Raw genomic sequence first — 22,374 nt, 5'->3', positions numbered from 1 at the left:
TATCAGAGCAGTGTCAGGGAATCCTGTACTGGTGCTGCCTGGGCTATACCTGCTCTGGGAATAAACAGATTTCAGTCTCTGAGGATGTCAGCCTTTCTTGAGCACATTAGAAAAAGAGCAGCCCAATGCAAACACATCTCCATTGGAATAGAGGGAACTAAAACAAGCAGTGCATGGCGCCAGTGACTGAAATACAGTGGCATTGGGAGAGATCCCCCCCCTACATACTTGGAATATTTGTCCACTTAATTTATTCCTGACCCCCAAACCCCAGACAGTCTGACCTCCTCTTCTTTGTTATCCTTTCTTGTACAACTCTCTTTATGGAGAGTGCAATACTTCAAGAGCAGTGAGAGTTAACCTATTCTGACTGTTGGGAGGGGGGGACGATGGATGGGAGGGGTTGGCTGAAATTAATGTTGTTTGGTTAGTGCTATTTTTACTTTTGGTTGCAGTCTTGCTTTATGTCCGGAGAAGAAAAGTTCTTATCTCCCTTCTCCCCTTCAGTCCCATATTCTGATTAGAAACATGAAAAAACCACAAACACAAGAGTTATTTGTTAGAAGAGGAGTTGCTATCAAGGAACAAGGGCTGCCTCTTTGTGTGGTTGGCTGGTGCAAGGCTTGCCTTCCAGCTTTTGGAAAATATCTTTAACTTAATCACATTCACATGACAAACCCTAAATTAAAAAAAAAAAGAAACCCATGAGTAATGCAGAAAGGAGAGAAGCGAAAGAGAGGAGAAGTCTGAGAGCAGCGGATCGCTTCACAGGCAGCGCGGAGCTGTCAGAGAGCGAGAGGGGAGGGTGCAGCCTTTGCAGAGACGAGATCGGGGGCAGTTTAACCCCATCCGATCTCCGGGCTGGCGAGAAGAGACAGAGAGAGAGGAAGGTCCAGTAACCAGGCAAGGGCTGCGGATCGCAACGAAAGCTCAGGACTTCCCTCCTGGCGTCACTCAGTGCTGAGGCGTGTTGGCTTCGCAGGAAGCAGGTTTTCCTCCCCTGGCTTTGCAAAGCCCCCTTTTCCGTGGAGCCTCATGCACTCTGCAGAGCAGCAGCCCAGGCGGCAGGATGGCTCCCCGGGAGAGAGGCGCTAAGGTGCTGGCCCCCCTCCTGCTGCTGCTCGCCCTCCTCGGCAGCCCCGGCGCCGGCCTGGAGGTGCAGCACAAGTTCCTCTCGCCCACCTTGACCAACAACTTCGCCCTGGATGGGCTGGGCAGCAAGATCTACCTGGCGGCGGTCAACAGGCTCTACCAGCTCTCCGGCCCCAACCTGACGCTGGAGGTGGAGGAGCAGGTGGGCCCGGTGCCGGATAACCCCCTGTGCCACGCGCCCCAGCTGCCCCAGGCCTCCTGCGAGCACCCCAAGGTGCTGACCAACAACTACAACAAGATCCTGCAGCCGGACCCGGAGCAGGGCATCGTGGTGGTGTGCGGCTCCATCTACCAGGGCTTCTGCCAGCTGCGCAGCATGGCCAACATCTCCGCCGTGGCCGTGAGCTTCCCGCCGGGCGGTGCCGGTGCCGGTGCCGGCGGCGGGGGGGACCCGGTGACCGTCTTCCCCAGCATGCTCAACATCGCGGCCAACCACCCCAACGCCTCCACCGTGGGGCTGGTGCTGCGGCCCGCCGGGCCGGCGGGCGGCGGGCGGCCGGACACGCGGCTGCTGGTGGGGGCGACCTACACGGGCTTCGGCAGCCCCTTTTTCCCGCGCAACCAGAGCCTGGAGGACCATCGCTTCGAGAACACGCCCGAGATCGCCATCCGCGCCCTCAACGCCCGCGGCGACCTGGCCAAGCTCTTCACCTTCGACCTCAACCCCTCGGACGACAACATCTTCAAGATCAAGCAGGGGGCCAAGGCCCGCCACAAGCTCAGCTTCGTGCGGGCCTTCCTGCACCCCGCCCCGCCGCCGCGGGGCGCCGCCGCCGCCGCCGCCTACGCCTACCTGGCCCTCAACAGCGAGGCCAACGCCGGCGACAAGGAGAGCCACTCGCACAGCCTGCTGGCCCGCATCTGCCTGGCCGAGCCCGGCCGCAACGCCAGCGCCGGCGAGACCAAGAAGCTGACCGAGTCCTACATCCAGGTGGGGCTGCAGTGCGGGGCCGGGGGCGGCGACGGCTTCACCCGCCTGGTCTCCGTCTTCCCCGCCACCGCCGCCCTGCAGCTGGGCCCCCCGGCGGCGCCGCCCCAGGAGCTGCTCTTCGGGGTCTTCGAGAGAGCCGCCCCGCCGGGGGCCCGCCAGCACTCGGCGCTCTGCGCCTTCCGCTTCGCCGACATCGAGCGGAGGATCCGGCAGGCCAGGCACTCGTGCTTCGTGGAGCCGGACGCCGGGCTGGTGACCGTGCTGGACAGCGTGGTGCAGGGCACCGGGCCGGCCTGCGAGAAGAGGAACATCCAGGTAGGGGGCTGCGGCTGGGGAGGGGGGACCCCCTCCGCTAGGACGTTGCCTCTCCTCCGTGGGGAACCCCCCACCCCCAGTGATGCTGCAGCTCAGGGGAGCTTTCAGGATGGGGGGGCGGGATCTCTGGTGGGATGGAGATGCCCCTCTAATGTTGTGGCTGGTCGGGGTGGGACTAGAGGGAGTCCAGGAGAGCAGAGTTCCAGCAGTAGGGGAACCACTGAGAAAAGTTCCTAAGGTGCCCCCAGATGATGCTGCTGCAGCTCAGTTTTCTTGGACCGGGGACACAACCTCCTGGAGCGAGAGAAACTGGAAGGTTCCCTGGCAGGGCTGCTGTGTAGGGAGCAGGTTTGCCCCTGTGGAGGACCAGAGTGCAGAGTTGGGAACCCCGCACTGGGGAGAACCCTAACCCTGATAAAGTGCAGCTCAGGGGAGCAGATTTTGAAGTGGAGAGCACAGTAACCACCTGTTGGGGGAGAAATGTCAGGTAATCTCTGTGATATTGCACTTCGGTGGAACCAAAGAAGTAAATTTTACATTAGAGAAACCACCTGCTGGGAGAAACCTGGCTGTTTAGTAGGTGAGAGACTGTAAGGCAACCTAGAGCTCTGCAGGACAGGGCTCAGCACACCCCAGAAAGACTGTGTGGTGAGTCCCTTCTGGTATCAAGCACTACATGGAGTGGAATGCTTGGCTGGGGCTGGAGTGTCCATGGTCCCAAAGTTCTTACTCAGGCAAAACTCCATTAAAGTTAATGTAAGGACTTTAGGATTGGGTCTCAAGTTTGGATTAATAATAACCATGGACCTTCATGACTAGCTGGGTAAGCGATAACAATCCCCTAGGCTGAAGGGGTTGAGAATCTAAGGATCATGGAAGTTAGAGTTGGAAAAGATGTATTAGTTTGTCTCTCAGGATTGTTCTTGTCAGTCTATTCTCCAGTGCTTTGTCTGGTCCAGTTTTAAACATCTCAAGTGATACGGTTTTCACACCACTGTGTATCTGACAGAAGCCTCCTTGGCATAAATGCCAATTAGAGATGGGATTCAGTCAGAAGCTTGGATTTGAGAAGCACTGGGCTTTGGGATGGTGGTGGTTGGAATCAGAACCAAGAGCCAGATCTGAATGAAGATCAAAATCAGTTGCAAAGCTCCACTGACTTCAGTGGTGCAGATCAGGCTCTGTTTCTTTAATGGTCTATCCCAAACCCCAGCACCCGAAACCCCATCAGACTTTGGGTTTGTGTGGTGGGTGAGGAGAGGGTGTCAGCAGCCAAACCCAGATCTCTCTCCAAGGCTTGCAGTTGAATAAGCCAAAAATCTGCCTGGGACTGACGTGGGTGTCGGAATTTGTATGTGTATTCTGCACTCCCAGGACCATCTCTACTCAAATCCATCTCATAGCCTTCTCTGATGAGTGATTCTGGTTTACTTATACTAGACAGTATTTAGGAGGTTGGGGAAAACATGCTGAGCACAGTAAGCTCCTTTTTTTCCACAAGGATTTATATTCATGCAGTACCCATGTATAAATTTAGGTTCATTGTGAAAGTCAATTGGATTCCTACTTGGTTTACTATGAAGTCAAACATGCAGTGGTTTTCACACACATATATAACCGCCCCCTCTTTTATCAAGGAGTGTCTTTATTCCCACGTCCCCTGTTCCCAGTGAACCAGTGGTGACTCACAGACTTTATTTTTCTCTTTCCTTTCGGTTGTTGCTCTCTGTACAGACGCGGAGGGAAGGCAGTGTGTTCGGTTGTAGCTGTTCTCTTCCCACGTCCCTCTGTGTATTCCTGCAGCAGGACAGTGCAGTATGTGTACACTGCATGGAGAGGGGACACAGGCTGCATTGTTTCATTGCATTTAGGGTGCAAGTTTGCCATTGTCACAATTTGTTACTAAGTGGACATAAATGTTAATAGAGACAAGGTGGGAGGGTATCTTTTATTGGACCAACTTCTGATGAAAGAAGAGACAAGCTTTTGAGCTTCACAGAGCTCTTCTTTGGAGTTGGAAATTAACACCCCTGTCCACTTTATTTTAAGTGGTTTCTCGCAACATGTGTTTACCCCGTATGCTTAACAATCTGTCCCACCTTGTAGTTAGCTTTTTACCTGTTCCAGTTCTGAAGGTGAGCTCTGTGAAGCTTGAAAGTGTGTCTCTCCCATCAACAAAAGTTGTTCCATTAAAAGATGTTACCTCACCTGCCGTGTCTCTCTCATATCCTGGGACCAACATGACAACAACAACACTGAAATATAAATTTTAATGCCAGATAAAGATGCCTATATCCCCCTTTAGTAAAAGTCACAAACTATTAAACAATGGAGCTGCTTTAGCACTATATCTTTTTTTCTTCCTCTGGAAAAGAGGCACAACTCGGCTCCATCAAAGATTATAAAAACGTCTGTTTGATTTCACTGGCAAGACAGAGCACTTGGGTTTGGGCTTCCGTGCTTTACAGTGGCAATGATAGAAAGTATCAGAGGGGTAGCCATATTAGTCTGGATCTGTAAAAGCAGCAAAGAGTCTTGTGGCACCTTATAGACTCATGCATCCAACGAAGTGGGTATTCACCGACGAAAGCTCATGCTCCCAAACGTCTGTTAGTCTATAAGGTGCCACAAGACTCTTTGCTGCTTTTAATGATAGAAAGGTTTCCTACGGTAACCAGTGTGTCTGGCAACGGCAGCCCCACACTATGTTAAAATAGGTAGCCTTAATGGAATAGTTCACAGATCGGCTTTAGGGAAGTTGAATTGTTTTCCTCTGTGGCAAAGTACTAGCTGCCAGACATCAGGAAATCTGGTAACCATTGTGGCTTTTAAGTTAATGCCACAAAAAGACTCAGTGCATTAAATCGTGTGGGTCCAGTCCTGAGGCAGTCTCAGCTCCCAGTGAAGTCAGTGGGAGTTGAGGGCCCAACTTTCAGAGTTGCTGAACACACCTCCACTTTTGATGATTTCAGCTGATGTGCTGGGTGCTCAGCATCCCTTACAATCAGGCCCTCAGCACTTTGCAGGGGCACGCCCAGAGTAATCACTGCAGGATTAGGCACTGTGGCTGAGATTCTCCAAGTGTACTAGGGAGTTAGGTGCCCAGCTTCTTTTGAAACTCAATGACAACAAGGCACCTAACTTCCTCAGCCTCCTTTGAAAATACCAGCCTGTGTGAATAGTATAGGTTTTTCTAACTTACAGTCACTTGGGGGCAACAATTAACAACAATGAATAAGCCATCATTTATCAGCACTTAAAATATCTAGTCTTTTTCTTCTGTAAAGCACTTTATAGATATTAATACCTCCTCTTGATGCTCTGTAAGGCAATTGTTTAAGTATATTTATTGCTATTCATAGCGTGGGGGAACTGAAGCAGAGATGATGAGACCTGCCCTAGTCTGCAGATGGAGTCAGTGTCAGAGCAAGGATGAAAACTAGGGTTTATAGTGTAAAGCAAGTGACTTCTCTGTAGGGACTGACAAGATCAATCCTTTTTTTTTTATAATTAATTTTTGTATTGATTCAATGATTGCAGAAATGAATGCTGTATTCAGGATCTTATCTATACACAGCGATGACTAGGAAGATTGTCATTTCTATAATGAAAGCATATGAAGAATGGGTGTGTCATTAGAAGTGTGGTTAAACAATGATGTATGTGGCATTGAGGGGTGGGTGCCACAAGGTTCTGAGTCCCCTCTGCTTCCATTGAAGTCAGTGGGAATTGAATGCACTCAGCACCTTACAGGATCAAGCTCTTAGAAAATGTATATTTACACAAGGGGAGCAGTGTAAGTTAGTGATTATTATAGCATAGGGCTGGGAGTCAGGAGAACCAGCTTCTAATCCTGACTCTGACTTTCTATATATCCTTGAGCAAGTCGCTTCCCTGTGCCTCAGTAAATTGATCTATAAAATGATCTTCCTGTAGTTACTGAGCCTACCTCATTGGGTGTTAAGGATTATGGTTGTGAAGGTGCTTTGTGTTCCATGCATGGAAGGTTCAGCAATACATAAATGCAACATACTATTAACATTTCTTCCTGCTTAATATTTGTTCATTTCCCATTCACTTGAAGTGCGAATCTCTAGAAACGTTGACCTAGTCAGCTGGAAGCCTTCTTACCTGCCATTTAGTTGGAAGACGAGCTTTTCAATTTCCCCCCCTTTTTCTTAATCATTAGAATTGCCAACAAGTTAACAAGCTGCTTTTATTTCCAACTCCCAGAGCAACTGTATCAAGATGAGGATTGTAATATAATGTTTCTTTGCACTGAAAAAAAATCTAACACCAATTTCCACCTTCGAGACAATGAAATATTCTAATACATTTTACGTCCCAGCCCTGGGAACACAGCAGGAAAATATATTACAGCAGCAGCTGGCATGGTGTTTTAGCTAAGGGTCTATCCATGTTTCTATTATAAGCTCCACTTTTCAGCAGTTAGTGGGTTCCCAGGTTTTGTTGGTGTTTTTTCCCCCCCACATATAACTCAAATGAGTTAAAGTATTTTTTTTTTTAAAGTGGTTCTGTAGATTAGGGTGGTTTTTAAAAAAAAAATGAGTCTGAAAAAATATGAAATGACTGGCTGATTCATTCCAAACACAGGTTAAGCTAAAGAGATTCTATATTATAGAACATGTAATGAGTAGCATTATGGGGGCTGTTGTTTGGAAAGAAATCAAGGGACCCATCCTGCAACCCTTACTCATATGACTAATCCTTTTGAAGTCAGTGGGACTCATGCAGGTAAAGACTGCTTGTGTGAGAAGTGGATTGCATGATCAGGACCTTAGTCTGTACATTCTTTTGGGGCAGGGACTGTGCTTGTCTGTAAAGCACTATGCACACCTGCAGTGCTGTAAAAATAATAATGAATAAATAATATACGTTTGGGGGACAGATGTATTGCCCAGAGAGAAAAATAGACAGGTCTAGTGTGGGTAGGTGTTGCTTATGCTTCCTCCACAGAGTACCTCAAACCTTACTAGCAGATTTTTGGTTATTTGTTATTAATATGTTATTTATGTTTTGACTGTGTGCTCCCTGCTGTACAATGCGTTGAGGCCTTTATTCAGCAGAGTGCTTTTCTTTAAGCCCCTGAATAGTTCCATTGACTTATTAAGCACAAGTTTAAGTGCTCTGCTGAATTGGGGTCTAAATGGCCAGACAAAATGCCTATGCAGATTCTCTAGATAAGCAGAGGAAGATTATCAGAGTGTGGCTATTATGTGTTTTGTTAATGAAAGGTTCTGTAAAAGCACTTATGAAACAGGTGGGTTAAGACTGGTAGGTTTAGTGGAAAGCATGTGTGTTAAGGAGGGATTTTGGAACAGAGAGAAAGTGGTTGTTTTTTGCACCAAAGGCTAGTGGGGAAGTTCCAGGTTTGCCTCTTCTGAGTAGAGATTATAACAAGGGGGGAAGGATAGCTCGGTGGTTTGAACATTGGCCTGCTAAACCCAGGGTTGTGAGTTCAATCCTTGAGGGAGCCATCTAGGGAACTGGGGTAAAAATCTGTCTGGGGATTGGCCCTGCTTTGAGCAGGGGGTTGGACTAAATGACCTCCTGAGGTCCCTTCCAACCCTGATATTCTGTAACTTGTCTCGTGCTGTTTTTGTGTCAGGGACAATAACTGTCCCCTATGAAGTATATTTTCATCACATGTAACCTCAACAGGATTTGAATCCATGTCTCCAAAGATGATGATGATGAATATATGTGCTCTCTTGAGTTGATACCTTCCAGGGTGGGGTGCTGTCAGAGCTTAGTACACACAGTTAAGTGTAAATGGGTCTATTGCTATATGGGATCAGATTCTGATCTCAGATACACTGGTGTTAAACCCGAGAAACCCCAGTGGATTTACTCCATATTTACACCATTGTAACAGGTCAGATATTGGACTCTTAAGTTTGATGCACCCTTAAGCCTCATGCCATGTGCCTGGTATGCCTTTTAATTTCCTTTTTGAAAGATAATTAATTAAGGACCCAATCCTCCACTGTGCTGAGTACTTGTAATTTCACATGGATTTGAGTTGAGGGCACTCAGTAATTCCCAGGAGATGCTCTGCACCTTAGATGATCAAACCCAAAAAAGGAAATTAATGCCATGATATTCTGTTGTGGTGTGGCCACTTGACACCACACAAGGGTCAGGTTGGCCTTAAAGCTGGTTTAATTGGCCTGCTGAGAATTGCCCTAGTACAGTAGTTCTCAAACTTTTGTACTGGTGACCCATTTCACATAGCAGGCCTTTGAGTGTGACCCCTCCTTATAAATTAAAAACACATTTTTATATATTTAACACCATTATAAATGCTGGAGACAAAGCAGGGTTTGGGGTGAAGGCTGACAGCTTGCAACCCCCCCATGTAATAGCCTCATGACCTCCTGAGGGGTCCCAACCCCCAGTTTGAGAACTGCTGCCCTAGTATAAGGGGAATCATCCAGAAGTGTACAGCCAATGTATGGGCTCTTATGTCACTCTCTATCTGTGATCCTGTCATAGCAGGGGAAAGGAGGTATGGCTGGGATACCTGGGTCCCACATTCATTCCTGGTTTTGTTTCAAGCCCAAGGGGCTGGAAGGAGGAGTAGTGGGAGGTCTGGCAGCACCCCCTGAATTGAAGTGGTTTCCATCATATACAGGGTTTACAGTTTGGTTCAATGGCTCTCAGCACCCCCACTATAAAAAGTGTTGTAATGCCACCGTTCAAGCCCCTGGGGGCTGTTTGCAGCAAGAGGAAATAGAGCAGCCTGGAGGCTGGTCTAATTCAGTCCTCCTCACAGCAGTAGCAGGATCAGGGGAGTGCAAATGTGAACATTAAGCCATCTTTGTGCACCCATTTGTATTCTGCATGCTGCAGTCATCACTAAGGATCTGTCCCTAAACCATGAGGAGAAATAACTGTTAAAATAAAATTTAATATCTAATGCACATACAGAACAGGGGAATGGAGATTGAAACACCAATCTAAACCCAGTTCTGTTGTGGGGACCTCCAGGGATTTCTGATTTACTGTATTTTACATGCTGAAATACTTAGGCATAGTGGCATGTGATAATAATGGAGTTTCAGCATTAACTCTGAATTTTCTGGCTCTTGTGGCTTTATGTCAGACTCTGCATGTTAGCTGAACAGTATAGTTTGTGGTTTAATGATCAGATAGCCATCAATGAGTTTTATGATAATGAGTTGTTAAATAAAATGTACTGCTTGGGTGAATTGTATAAACCATTTCACTATGTGTATATGTGGGTTTGGAAATGTTGTCTAAAACCAGTAAGAAAATGTTCCAAATCTAAAACTTGTATCCACATGGGAGTATGACAAAGCATCTACTTACTGACCAAACATACTGTAGCGTCTCAGTAGGACTGGGTTTTAAAGGAGGTTTGTTACTTTAAAGTACTAGTTTATACTAATTCAGAAACTCCAAACATGAAAATAAATCTCCTCTAACCTTACATCTATTCAAACAAATCCAGAGGACTAGCCACAAAAAGGAAACTGCAAATTTACACTTAATTTATACATTAAAAATAAAGCAAAAGTTCCTGTAATACATTTTAGTTTTATATAATCTGATGCTTTTGGAGGTTGCTAGCACTGTCTGAAGCTGCAAAATACAGCAATGTTCCAAAACTGCAGGATGTCATATCACATTCATCTTTTTTTCTTACTTTGATTATGAATATTGTTTTACAGAGAAAATAAAAGTCAGTGGAGCTCTGTGCTTGTGTAGATCTGATTGTAAGATCAGGACTTAGCTGTCCACATCAAAGCCCTGGCTCCAACCTGCATTGTTCTTTGGAGAAGTTCAGACTTGAATCCAGATCTGAATGCAATGTCCTGGACCCATCTCTACTAAACAATAGGCAGTTAGAGTGAAACACATCTATGCAATTTCAAGACATATGCAATGATGAAAAACCTGTAAAAAAGCTATGTGAAATTCACTGATCTTATCTAAAAGGGGTTCATGTTGCTTGGGTTCTTACCAGCTGGTCTCAAACCGCCCGAGTATGCCTCTTGTGCCCATGCCTGCTTTAAGTTTCAAGTCCAAATGAACCCCAGATTGCAATGGGAAATTCAGTCCAAGTCAGTGAGGTTCACCTGGCTTCACGCCAAAACCAGAAATTTTGCCTGATTAAGAGCTTGTCAACATGGTGGATTCACAGGGTAGTTAGCACAAAATAGCTAGGGTTTAAATTTAAAGCTATTCTGCACTAACTCCCCATGCGGACACTCTTATTCTGCATTAAGAGTGCCTTTTTGTGGATTAGGTTAATCCACTTCCAGCTCTCTTAGGGACTTTTTAAAATCCTACTAGGCATCAGTCCAGGTCTTTAGGTGGCTAAATACCTATGCTGTTCTGGCCCAATAGCTTGTTGGAAAGGGTTATCAGAGACATTAAAGCATAAAGCCTTGGCTAAGGTAATTTAATGCCAACATTGAACAAGCAAGCACAAGAGAGGCATGAAAACAGTTAATTAAAAATACCTGGGACCCATCACACTTACCTACTGCTACATGCTCCCAGGTAATAGTATAGTCAATATTATTGATAGCATGTGGCTACAAGTAATGGCTCAGACCTTTAGAATGGCACACATGGATAATTTGCTCACAGTTATTGCAGTTGCATGCACAGCTGCACTAATTGTGTGCACAAATGAGCAGTCCGACATGTCATTTGTGCATGCAGTTATTGCATTAAGGATAGTATCAAACAATAGTAAAAGTTCTTGACAATGAGAAAAGAAAATGTTCAACAGAAAAGAGCACATGGCTAATGCCTGTATACTTTATTCCCTATGGGTCTTTGAAATGGTTTTTGTAGAAGGGAGTGGAAGAACAGTAATTAACGTTGCATTTCTGTAGCTCTGTCCACCCATAAGTCAAGGTGCAGTTAACAAACATTCACAAATTAAGTCTCACAGCACCCACCTGAGTGGGTAAGAATTAATACCCTCATTTTACAGGTGGGGAATCTGAGGCTCTGAAAGGCAAAGTGACCAGCCCATTGTCACAAAGTGAGTGAGTGGCAGAGTCAGGAATAGAACCCAAGAGTCCTTACCGCTCAGTCATTTGTTCTACCACTAGACAACGCCTGTATAGCAATCAAATCCAGGATGCACGAGCAAAGTGTCAGGAGGGGAAGTTAGCCATGAAGTTAGCAGTAGAGTTGCTAATTTGCAAGTGTCATCTGCTTTGCTTCCCCCCTCCCCCGTTTCTAGGTTGGTAGAGTAATGATTGCAGCTCCCTGTTTTCATTACAAGTTGGGAAGTAACAGCTTAGAGCAAGTGGAGGAGGCAGAAGACTGGCTGAAATCCCTCACTAAGGGAGGCCCTAGAATTTATTGACATTTTTCAGCAGAAAGAACAGTATTAATATCCAGCAGCTGTATAACAGTTCTGCTGGCAGCCCCCATTCTGACAGGGTGAGGTTGAGCAGAATCTCTGGAGCGCCTGCTTTAGAAGAGGCTGATCTCAGGCTGAATCTAGATGAGGCTGTTTTAGATGTGACAAGCCGATCAGAAAGGCTGATAGTGCTGTTCCTGATAATCGTGCCTCATTACTCTTGTTCTGTCCTTAATAATGCTCAGTTGGGGGAATATGCGATCATTTCTCACGCAAATCTCTGTCTACAATGGAGCCCAGAGGCACAGAGCACTGTAGGAGCTGTGAATAATCAGGCCACCTTTTCTTGAAACACAGTGGGCCAGCAATGGCCAGAAGTTCAATGACAGTCGTGAGTGGTTTGAACAGGAATGAAGCTGCCATTTCCAGCTTTCTTTCCTGCCCCCCAACATTTTTATAATGTACTGTTTTTCAGGAGAAGGGGAAATAGAGTAAGTAATTACACACAGGTTTCAGTTTTCTTTAGCTCACGAAAGCTCATGCTAAAATAAATTTGTTAGTCTTTAAGGTGCCACAAGTACTCCTGTTTTTTTTTTAATTACACACAGACATAGTCCCCTAAGCTTTACAGATGTAGTGTGGCAAATTCACACCTGCTGGATCTCCATTGAACTTAATGGAGATGCACGAGGCATGAGGCTGGCCCAGGATGTCTATCATGGCCCCTGTGCTCCTCTCACATGTTAAAAAAAAATCAAAACAACCTCCCCATGGCTGCTGCAGATCTGGTGTTTGAGAATAACCCACTCTGGATCATGGAGTTTTCAGCAGTGCAACAGGGACTGGGGCTGTGGCAAGGGATAAAGATGGAAAACAGGGATACCCATGAAAACTTGTGCCAAACGCCACTGATACCTGGTGAGCTGCACAGAGGGCCTCTCCCCCATTCTCCTCTTAGCCCCACTCTGAGCAATGGTATTAGTGGCAGTGCTGTCACTGGGCCCTATGCTTTGGCTGTGCTCTTTGGCCCATCTGATCACTGTTACAGAGTGTGGAAGGGCTATTAACCTTCCTCTCTCTTACATGGATATTGGGTCACAGAGAGGGGGGAACATGCTCCACAAAACAGCCATTCCCTGAGCCCTCCCCTGGGTCTCTGCCTCCTTGTTTTTCAGTGGGGTGCGTTAGGCGAACAGAGCTTCTCTAGGGAACAAGGACAGGGTTATGGAGCAAATGGGGAATAGTCTGCACATTCTTACATCTTTTCTATATCCAGGCCTCTTTTCCAGTATTGTTGCTCTGTGCACTACACAGTGAAGGGGATTATAGGGTCCATGTGATTTATTATTAGTCACACATGTTATTCCAATAGCTACTTAATATACTTCCAGAAACTTAGCCCGTGCACTGATAAACACATCAAGACTCTCCATGAGCTGAAAGGGTACTGTATTTTAGAGGTGGGCCAAGGAAGCATGATCAGATCAGATTTAGGCTACAAATCCAGGTTCAGATTTAAGCCCTAGCAAGTCTTGAATTACATGCCACCAAAATCTCACCAGCTATTGTTATGGCAGCGTGGGCCAAAGTGCAGAACAGTTATTCTTGAATGGTGGAAATCATGCACTATGAGTCCAGTTGTTCGATCGAAACTGCCAACATCTTGGGCCAGAATTGCTCAAGAATAGCTATTCTTACAAGATTTCAGAGGCATATGAATTGGAACTAGAACTGGAGAATAAGCCTGTTTTGGTTCTATTGGGTAGGAGGGATAGCTCAGTGGTTTGAGCATTAAACTGCTAAACCTAGGGTTGTGAGTTCAATCCTTGAGGGAGTCATTTAGGGATCTGGGGCAAAAACCTGTCTGGGGATGGTCTTGCTTTGAGCAGGGGTTAGACTAGATGGCCTTCTGAGGTCCCTTCCAGCCTTGATATTCTATGATTCCCTTGAATAACAAGAAGGTGTGTGTTTGGGTGTGTCCAATCCCAGCATTAGGCAGTTTTGTTTCTGGGTTGTAACCAAAACAGGCCTCTTCTCCAATTCTAGTTCCAATTCATATGAAGCGGCTCTTGGAAACAGCGGCCTGTCCCCCCACCAGAGGTGGGGCTGCGCTGCCCCATCCTCAGGCACTGCCCCTGCAGCTCCCATTGGCCACAGTTCCTGGCCAATGGGAGCTGCAGAGCTGGCGCTTGGGGCGGGGGCAGTGTGAGGAGCCCCCTGGCTACTCCTGCTTCCAGGAGTTGTGCGGAGCTGCTGCATGCGCGGAGCAAAGCAAGGCATGCCCCTGACCCCACTCCCCAGTTGGAGCACCGGAGCGGGGAAAGCTCCCAACCTTGCTCCTCGGTGGGAGCTCGAGGGCCAGATTAAAAGGTCCAACAGGCTGGATGCGGCCCATGGGCCGTAGTTTGCCTGCCCCTAATCTAGATAATGTTTTCGCAAACAGGTGTCAGAGGTTAAATGGGCGGTAGCTTTTGGTTAGATCCCAGCTAACTGGGAGAAGCATCCCCATTTAAAGAACAACTGATGTAGACAACTTTTTTTAAAATAATTATTTTTTTCCTGTGGTTTGAATCAAGTTCTTCCCACTGGGTTGCAACAAATGAAAGGGAGGGAAAGTTGGGCCATGTTTGCTACTAGATATAGTCCCTTCTCGAGTTTCTGAACTACAGCAAGTCACTCTTATGCAGTATGTTAACTAGATCTGCACTGAAATAATTGCTCTCTGTTAAAACTCTCATTGCTGTTAAGTTTGAAAGTTTTGGGGAGAATCTGAAAGTTAACGTTACCTCCTATGCAGCTCATGATGCTAATTTGTTTTTATTTTAATTGTGGTTTGGTACCACTACAACACCCAGTGGATTTTAATATATTTACTAGATCTTTCCAGACACTCTTGGAAACATCTGTTTCCACAAAACTTAGAGACGGCAGGGCAAAATGTGTACTGAGAAAGTAGAGAAAAAAAGCACTTTACATCATCATGACTTGGTAAAATAGATCTCCAACTGCTGAATCCAGTGAGGTCAGTGATTTTTCCTTGATTTGGATTTATATAACTACAGAGCTAATCAGCCTTGTTACTCCTGAGAGTCTGGAGAATGTCATTTGTCTTGTACAGATGCCTTCTGTAAGAGGAAAAGGAAGAGTAATGTAGTGGATTGAGGGCAGGCCTGGGAGCTATGTATTCTTGAGTTCTAATCCTGGTGGCTTTTCTTATTCACTGTGGCCCTAGTTAAGCCATTTAATCTCTCGGTCTGAGTTTTCTCAATATTTAACATGGGGCTAATATCACCTACCTTAGAGGTGTGTTAAGATAGAGGTGTTAGGACCGAGTCAATGGGAGTTTCCCCAAAGTAAGTTAAGTAGGGTTTGGCCTTTAAAGTGCAGGGTTTGACCTTTTGAGCGCTTTCAGTTATACTCTACCAAGTGACTTTATAAAAGAGGCATAATCGGATTTCATGTTTCTTGTCTCAGTGATTTACATACCAAGTGTGTGCGCAACTGTATGATGGGGTAACTTGTGATGATCTGGGACAGAGCTCAATAGGGCTTACTTCCAGTTTGTGTCTTATGTTCCTAAAAGCGCATGCTTCAAAGTTTCAGCCAGCCACCTGCAGAGATCAGGAAGAGAGTGGCCCTCCCCCAGTGTATTCTGTTTTTTGTTGTTGTGGGATGGCCATGGCTAAAGATGGGATGTTGGAGAGGGAGGACTAGAGCTCTGAGGTGGCACTGAGTAGTTTCTGTCTCAGATGCTTGGCTGGTTCTTGCTCACATAGTCAGGGTCTAACTGATTGTCATATGTTGGGTTGGGAAGGAATTTCCCCCCAGGTTGGATTAGTTATGACCTTGGTATGGGAGTTGCCTTTCTCTGTAGCATGTGAGTGTGGTTCGCTTGCCAGGATTATCTGGATATATCACACTTAATCATTTCCCTGCCATTGTGGGGGCCTCAGTTGGGCACTAGTACACCTTGGTCCCTCCTATTCTCTGCCAGTAGCAGTCTAGTCTCCTGTCGGCTGTAATACTTTGGTTGAATTTTGGCTGTTGGGTTTAGTGTGTGGGTGTGGGGTGCTGTTTGTGACCTATATACAGGAGGTCAGGCTAGATTTTCTGGTGGTCTCTTCTGACCTTAAACTCTGTGACTCAGTTAGCAAGTAAAAGAATTGTAGGGATAAAGTGAGAAAGGCCAAAAGCCATGTAGAGTTGGACCTTGCAAAGGGAATTAAAACTAATAGTAAAAGGTTCTATAGCCATATAAATAAGAAGAAAACAAAGAAAGAAGAAGTGGGACCACTAAACACTGAGGATGGAGTGGAGGTTAAGGATAATTTAGGCATGGCCCAATATCTAAACAAATACTTTGCCTCAGTCTTTAATGAGGCTAATGAGGAGCTTAGGGATAATGGTAGGATGACAAATGGGAATGAGGATATGGAGGTAGATATTACCACATCCGAGGTAGAAGCTAAACTCGAACAGATTAATGGGACGAAATCGGAGGGCCCAGATAATCTTCATCCAAGAATATTAAAGGAACTGGCACATGAAATTGCAAGCCCATTAGCAAGAATTTTTAATGAATCAGTAAACTCAGGGGTTGTACCATACGACTGGAGAATTGCTAACATAGTTCCAGTTTTTAAAAAAGGGGAAAAAAGTGATCTGCATAACTATAGGCCTGTTAGTTTAACATCTGTAGTATGCAAGGTCTTGGAAAAAATTTTGAAGGAGAAAGTAGTTAAGGACATTGAGGTCAATGGTAATTGGGACAAAATACAACGTGGTTTTACAAAAGGTAGATTGTGCCAAACCAACCTGATCTCCTTCTTTGAGAAGGTAACAGATTTTTTAGACAAAGGAAATGCAGTGGATCTAATTTACCTCGATTTCAGTAAGGCATTTGATACGGTTCCACATGGGGAATTATTAGTTAAATTGGAAAAGATGGGGATCGATATGAAAATTGAGAAGTGGATAAGGAACTGGTTAAAGGGGAGACTACAACGGGTCATACTGAAAGGTGAACTGTCAGGCTGGAAGGAGGTTACTAGTGGAGTTCCTCAGGGATCGGTTTTGGGTTTTGGGAAAAGTGCAAGGTCATGCATTTAGGGATTAATAACAAGAATTTTGGTTATAAATTGGGGACACATCAGTTGGAAGTAACAGAGGAGGAGAAGGACCTTGGAGTATTGGTTGATCACAGGATGACTATGAGCTGCCAATGTGATATGGCCGTTAAAAAAGCTAATGCGATTTTAGGATGCATTAGGCAAGGTATTTCCAGTAAAGTTAAGGAGGTGTTAGTGCTGTTATACAAGGCACTGGTGAGACCTCATATGGAATACTGTGTGCAATTCTGGTCTCCCATGTTTAAGAAGGATCAATTCAAACTGAGAAGGGCTACTAGGATGATCCGAGGAATGCAAAACCTGTCTTATGAAAGGAGACTGAAAGAGCTTGGCTTGTTTAGCCTAACCAAAAGAAGGCTGAGGGGAGATATGATTGCTCGTTATAAATATATCAGAGGGATAAATATCAGGGAGGGAGAGGAATTATTTAAGCTTAGTGCCAATGTGGACACAAGAACAAATGGATATAAACTGGACACTAGGAAGTTTAGACTTAAATTAGACGAAGGTTTCTAACCATTAGAGGAATGAAGTTCTGGAACAGCCTTCCGAGTGGAGTAGTGGGGGCAAAAGACATATCTGGCTTCAAGACTAAGCTTGATAAATTTATGGAGGGGATGGTATGATGGGATAGCCTAATTTTGGCAATTAATTGATCTTTGATTATTAGCAGGTAAATAGGCCCAATGGTCTGTGATGGGATGTTAGATGGGGTGGGATCTGAGTTGCTACAGAGAATTCTTTCCTGGATGCTGGCTAGTGAGTCTTGCCCACATGCTCAGGGTTTAACTGATCGCCATATTTGGGGTCGGGAAGGAATTTTCCTCCAGGGAAGATTGGCAGAGGCCCTGGAGGTTTTTCACCTTCCTCTGCAGCATGGGGCATGGGTCACTTCCTGGAGAATTCTCTGCACCTTGAGGTCTTTAAACCACTATTTGAGGACTTCAGTAACTCAGACATAGGTTAGGAGTTTGTTACAGGAGTGGGTGGGTGAGATTCTGTGGCCTGCGTTGTGCAGGAGGTCAGACTAGATGACCATAATGGTCCCTTCTGACCTTAAGTCTATGAATCTATGAATTTTTTCCCCTATCAGACCTGAAAACTCCCCTGGGATCTGAAAGTAAAGCTGAGTGGTTTCCTTCTTGGACATCAACACCCGTAGTAAAAGTTCTGCACAGCTAACTATGTCCTCAGTTTTCAGAGTAGCAGCCGTGTTAGTCTGTATCCGCAAAAAGAACAGGAGTACTTGTGGCACCTTACTGTGCAGTACAGTTGTCTTCAATTGGTTTGCACCGGGGGACCTATTGGAATTCAATAAAGAAAAAGGACTAGAATGCTGCTCGTTCTCCATAACTTTGTTGTTCTACAGGGCTGATAAGTAAAATGTCTCTTTGTTACTAGACTAAGCAGATTTGACTAAGCATGTGCAAAGAATGGCTCTGTTAAGTAAGAAGGTGCTATTTGTTAATGGCCATTTTTCAGAGCAGACCCACACTGAAATGCTTCCAAAGCACTTTGAAGATGTGAAGTGCTAAGTATTAGTAGTAGTGTATTAAGAAAATAACCTCTGAAGATTGAGGAGCCAAATTTATTGTCAATCCACAATTCCTGCCTCTGGGAAGTAGTTAGAATATTTTGAAATCTGTTGCCAAAGCCAAAGCTAAACATAAATGAGAAACACAGCTTGAGTGGCGCAAGGGGGACTCTCCTGAGGAAATAGCAGCTAACAAAATATAGTCTGAACAGATCAGACGTCTTATTCCAAACAATTTCAAGAAGGACATTTTAGTATAGCTTTCAAAACTAGTGTGAATACCCTTGGAATGAGGCACTCTTGGACTGATATATTCTCTGCTCCCAGGAGAACACAGGCAGAAGAACAGCATTTCCAAGAGGGGTGATTTTTAAAGGACATACAGGATCTCATTGCTTAAATATACACTATTTTGGCTAGGATGGTCCCTTTGGAGCCTGTTATTCTTTAGTCCTTCATCTTGCCCATTCTTCAGGGATTTGATTGTATAATCTAGACGTATTAAATTTAACACAGGATGAAGACTAACATAATAAGCTTGACCACTCTTCCTAGCAGCATGAAGGATGTGGAGTTTCTGTAAAGGGCAGGCATTTTTAGAAATTTTTCCAGCATTAATAACTTCACTACTTCATTACATATAGATGACGTCCATTCCCCCAGCTCCTTTGCAACATAAAACACCTGCCCTGACAACACCCTTGGACCTTAGCAGTATTCAGAGAGGGGGGAACTCGTGTAATGTTGCAGTTACAGTCCAGGTTTGAGTGGGGGAGTAGGGGGGCATATGAGTTTCATGGTAACGCGGGGAGAGAGCTGTGCAGAACAGGTCCCATAAGACTCTCAAATTAACATTCACCTCTCTTTACGTTTAGTCTTTGGATCATGTTTTTTCTCCTTCAAGGGAAATAATGAAAGACCTTTCTTTTAAAGAAACAGAAATTCAGATAAATGGTGGTCATGTGCTAACACAGAGCTTCTGTGCTAGCGCCATACTCAGGCCTACTTTGAACACTGTCTTTAGAAATTCAGGCACCTACACGGTCAGAGCTTGTTGTTGGGTTTTAACCACATGACTCCCCTTGACTTTAAGAGCATCTGCTTTGCTAAAATCCTCCAGAACTGGTGGAAGTATCTGGGTTAGCGTGCATCCCTGTTAAGATAACTCTAGAGTCACCTATAAAGTGTTTGAGACTTGTGCGATTGATGGGTAGTTGGGATTCTAACCAATTCCCATGAGAAAAGATGGTGGAGGAGACTGTTTTGCATTAGAGAAATAATGTAAGGTTGGTGGTGTGAAAGGCTTTGTTCTTTCTTCCTTCTCAGGCATCAATAGGCCTCCACATGCCTTTATGTTTTAAATACAAAACACCTTTAATAGAAAGGCCTCCTGGTTGGTGGATTTCTGCAACCTTGGTACTTTATTCATTTAAGCTATTGCAGTTTGGGTGATTCCTGTGCCCTAACCCTACTGCGCCAGCTATTGGACATTTTGGGTGGTTTTCATATAATCGTTGCACTTGTTTCCATTGTCTCACTGCACTCTCCAGTTCAACTCATGTACTATAACATCTTGAATAAGACTTGATGGGATCTGCCATTTTCCACTGTGCCACCGAAGAGATTACGGACATTTTCTGTCCCAGCTTTGGGTTCCCTCCTAGATGAAATCAGTATTTTGGACAGTAGGAGACAAAATCATTCCCTGTTTTAGAACAGTCAATAGACAGTATCTAGAGGTCTCTACTCACTGAAAACTTTTGGCCTCATGGGATTGAGCATTCTCCTGGTTCTCCAGTGTTAGTCTGAGTGCCAAATTCAGACACTTAGGGTATGTCTGTCTACACAGCAAAGAAAAACTCCCAACTCAGGCTTGCAGAGCTGGGGTGGTGGGGCTGTTTCATTGCTGGGTACACTTCTGGGCTTGGGTTGGAGCCCGTGCTGGGACCCTCCTGCCCCGCAGGGTCTCAGAGCCCAGGCTCCAGCCCAAGCCCAGAAATTTACACAGCAGTGAAACAGCTCTGCAGCCCAAGTCTGCTGGCATGGGCCAGCCAGGCATTTTTCTTTGCTGTGTAGACATACCCTAAGGGTGGATGCAGCTGTTACTGAAGTCAACAAAGTTGCAGCTGCTTAATCTGGTGTGAAATTGGCTATGAGAGATATTTAGAGATTGCCCTTGATTTTTCCTCTACTTAGAAATCTTGCTTCCAGGATATCTTGTTGGTTTAGGGGAGTGGATGGGCTCTGGTCATGAGTGCAGGTTCTGGCCCTGAATCCTAGTTCAATGCATGGCAATTTGTCTAAGGTATGTATCTGGCCTCCATTGCCATAGTGTCCGAGCACCTCCCAGTCTTTATCGTTATAACACCCTTGTGAGGTAAGGGAGTGCCATTATCCCCATTTTATGAATGGTAAATAGAGGCACAGAGAGGCTAAGTGACTTGCCCAGAGTCACAAAGAAAGTGTGTGGTAGAATAGGGAATTGAACCCAGGTCTCCTGAATCCCAGCCTAACCAGTGGACCACCTTTCCTCACCTGGTGAGGTAATTTAGATGTCATTTTCACCCAGTGCATTCCCTGATTACTTTTGGGAAACCCTCATAGTTTGCTATGAGTGCTGAGCAATAAAGACAGCCTATTAGTTTTGGCAACTTTATTAATTATTCTTCAAACAAACAGTTCTTAAGCATTGTTTCTTTTGTCAGCAAATACCGAAAGTCTATAAATGGCAAAACTACCGACTAGATGTGGGTATCCCAGAGCTGATCACAAAAGGCCTTCTGCAATCTTGCCTCTTTTATTGTCCAAAGAGTCATCATTCACTACTAAAATACTTTGATTGGAAAAAATGATTGCTGGTGACTTATTCAACTCTAGAATGTTTTGCATCTCTCTACAAAATACCTAACTGCGATTGCTGCTGCTCACTCTAAGCTTTGCTCTCTGTTTGCTCGGCTTACTTAAATCTAAGGTCCATATCCTGAAATCCTCCCTCAGTTTTAGTCAGGCAACCTCCCATCAAAACCATTAAGAAAGAACTTCAGGGTTTGACCTAAAATGAATGTGAGTCAAAAGAGGGAAAGAAGGGTTTATCAGTGGAGAAGAAGCTCTCAAGAAAAAGAAAACTGAAGAGAAGAGAAAGAAAGAAATCCTAAGCTTGAGAAGCTCTATGGAAACTGAAGGGTCCGTTTTCAGCATCAGGATTACATGAGTCCGTTACGGCAGATGGAAAGAGTTGGTGAACTGATGTAGTGGTTATTCTTCCCTTTCAACTGATGCTTCTATTCTGCTTGATGCCACTGGCTTTGGTACAGTGAATGCTCATTTGTAAACAAAATGATGAGTCATCAGGGTCTGACAGAGGAAATCTGTTAATGATTTTTCATGAGCAATTACATCCATTCAGTGAGCCATTAGCTCTCCTGACTTGGGTCTGGAAACTCCCAATTTAAATGAGTGACTGTGGCACTCTTGCTTCTCAGTAGGGAGTCCTGCTGAGTCCAGGTTTTATTCGAAGGGGGGGGGGGACCCTGTTTGTTTTACATACAGAGGTGGCCAGCTGAGGACACTGGTGTTTTCTGTATTAAAAATGTCTAGAATTTCACTGAAAAAACTCACAGACCCAGTGATGTTCCTGGCAAAGCTGGTCATTGTTCCATTCCTTGGTCCTGTTCTGTCCTCTTTGCACTGCTCCAGTTGTGCAGAAATGGCCAAAACTCTGGCTTACGCAGCCAAGCAGGGGTTGATTCTCTTTCCATAGTGGAATCCCAGGGGTTAAAGCGGGCACAGCTGGCTTTATGCTACCAACCCCCCAACATTCAGGGTCATTACCAGCCAGCATGAGTTTATTGGTTTAGCCCCCAGCTGCCTCTGGGACTGGTGGGGCAGAAAAAAAGTAGTCTAATTTCACCTCTGCTCCCTTCTCAAGTCTTAGCCAAGCTGT

At 45.3% G+C, this 22,374-nt stretch overlaps 1 protein-coding gene across 1 annotated transcript in view; it reads left to right on the top strand.

Annotated features, from left to right (window-relative positions):
• The first annotated feature begins 744 nt into the window (after positions 1-744).
• The window catches only part of PLXND1 (plexin D1), a 137,041-nt gene continuing 115,411 nt past the window's right edge, over positions 745-22,374 (top strand). Inside the window, exon 1 of the mRNA XM_045023825.1 lies at positions 745-2,398. Within this exon, the coding sequence (XP_044879760.1) occupies positions 1,070-2,398 (1,329 nt within the window). The 5' untranslated portion in view covers positions 745-1,069. The remainder of the gene's footprint in view (positions 2,399-22,374) is intronic.

The sequence above is a fragment of the Mauremys mutica genome, chromosome 7 (assembly GCF_020497125.1).
Source record: "Mauremys mutica isolate MM-2020 ecotype Southern chromosome 7, ASM2049712v1, whole genome shotgun sequence".
NCBI lineage: Eukaryota > Metazoa > Chordata > Testudines > Geoemydidae > Mauremys > Mauremys mutica.
The sequence above is the reverse complement of the archived record's forward strand: the minus strand, read 5'-3'. Positions and strand labels throughout refer to the sequence as shown.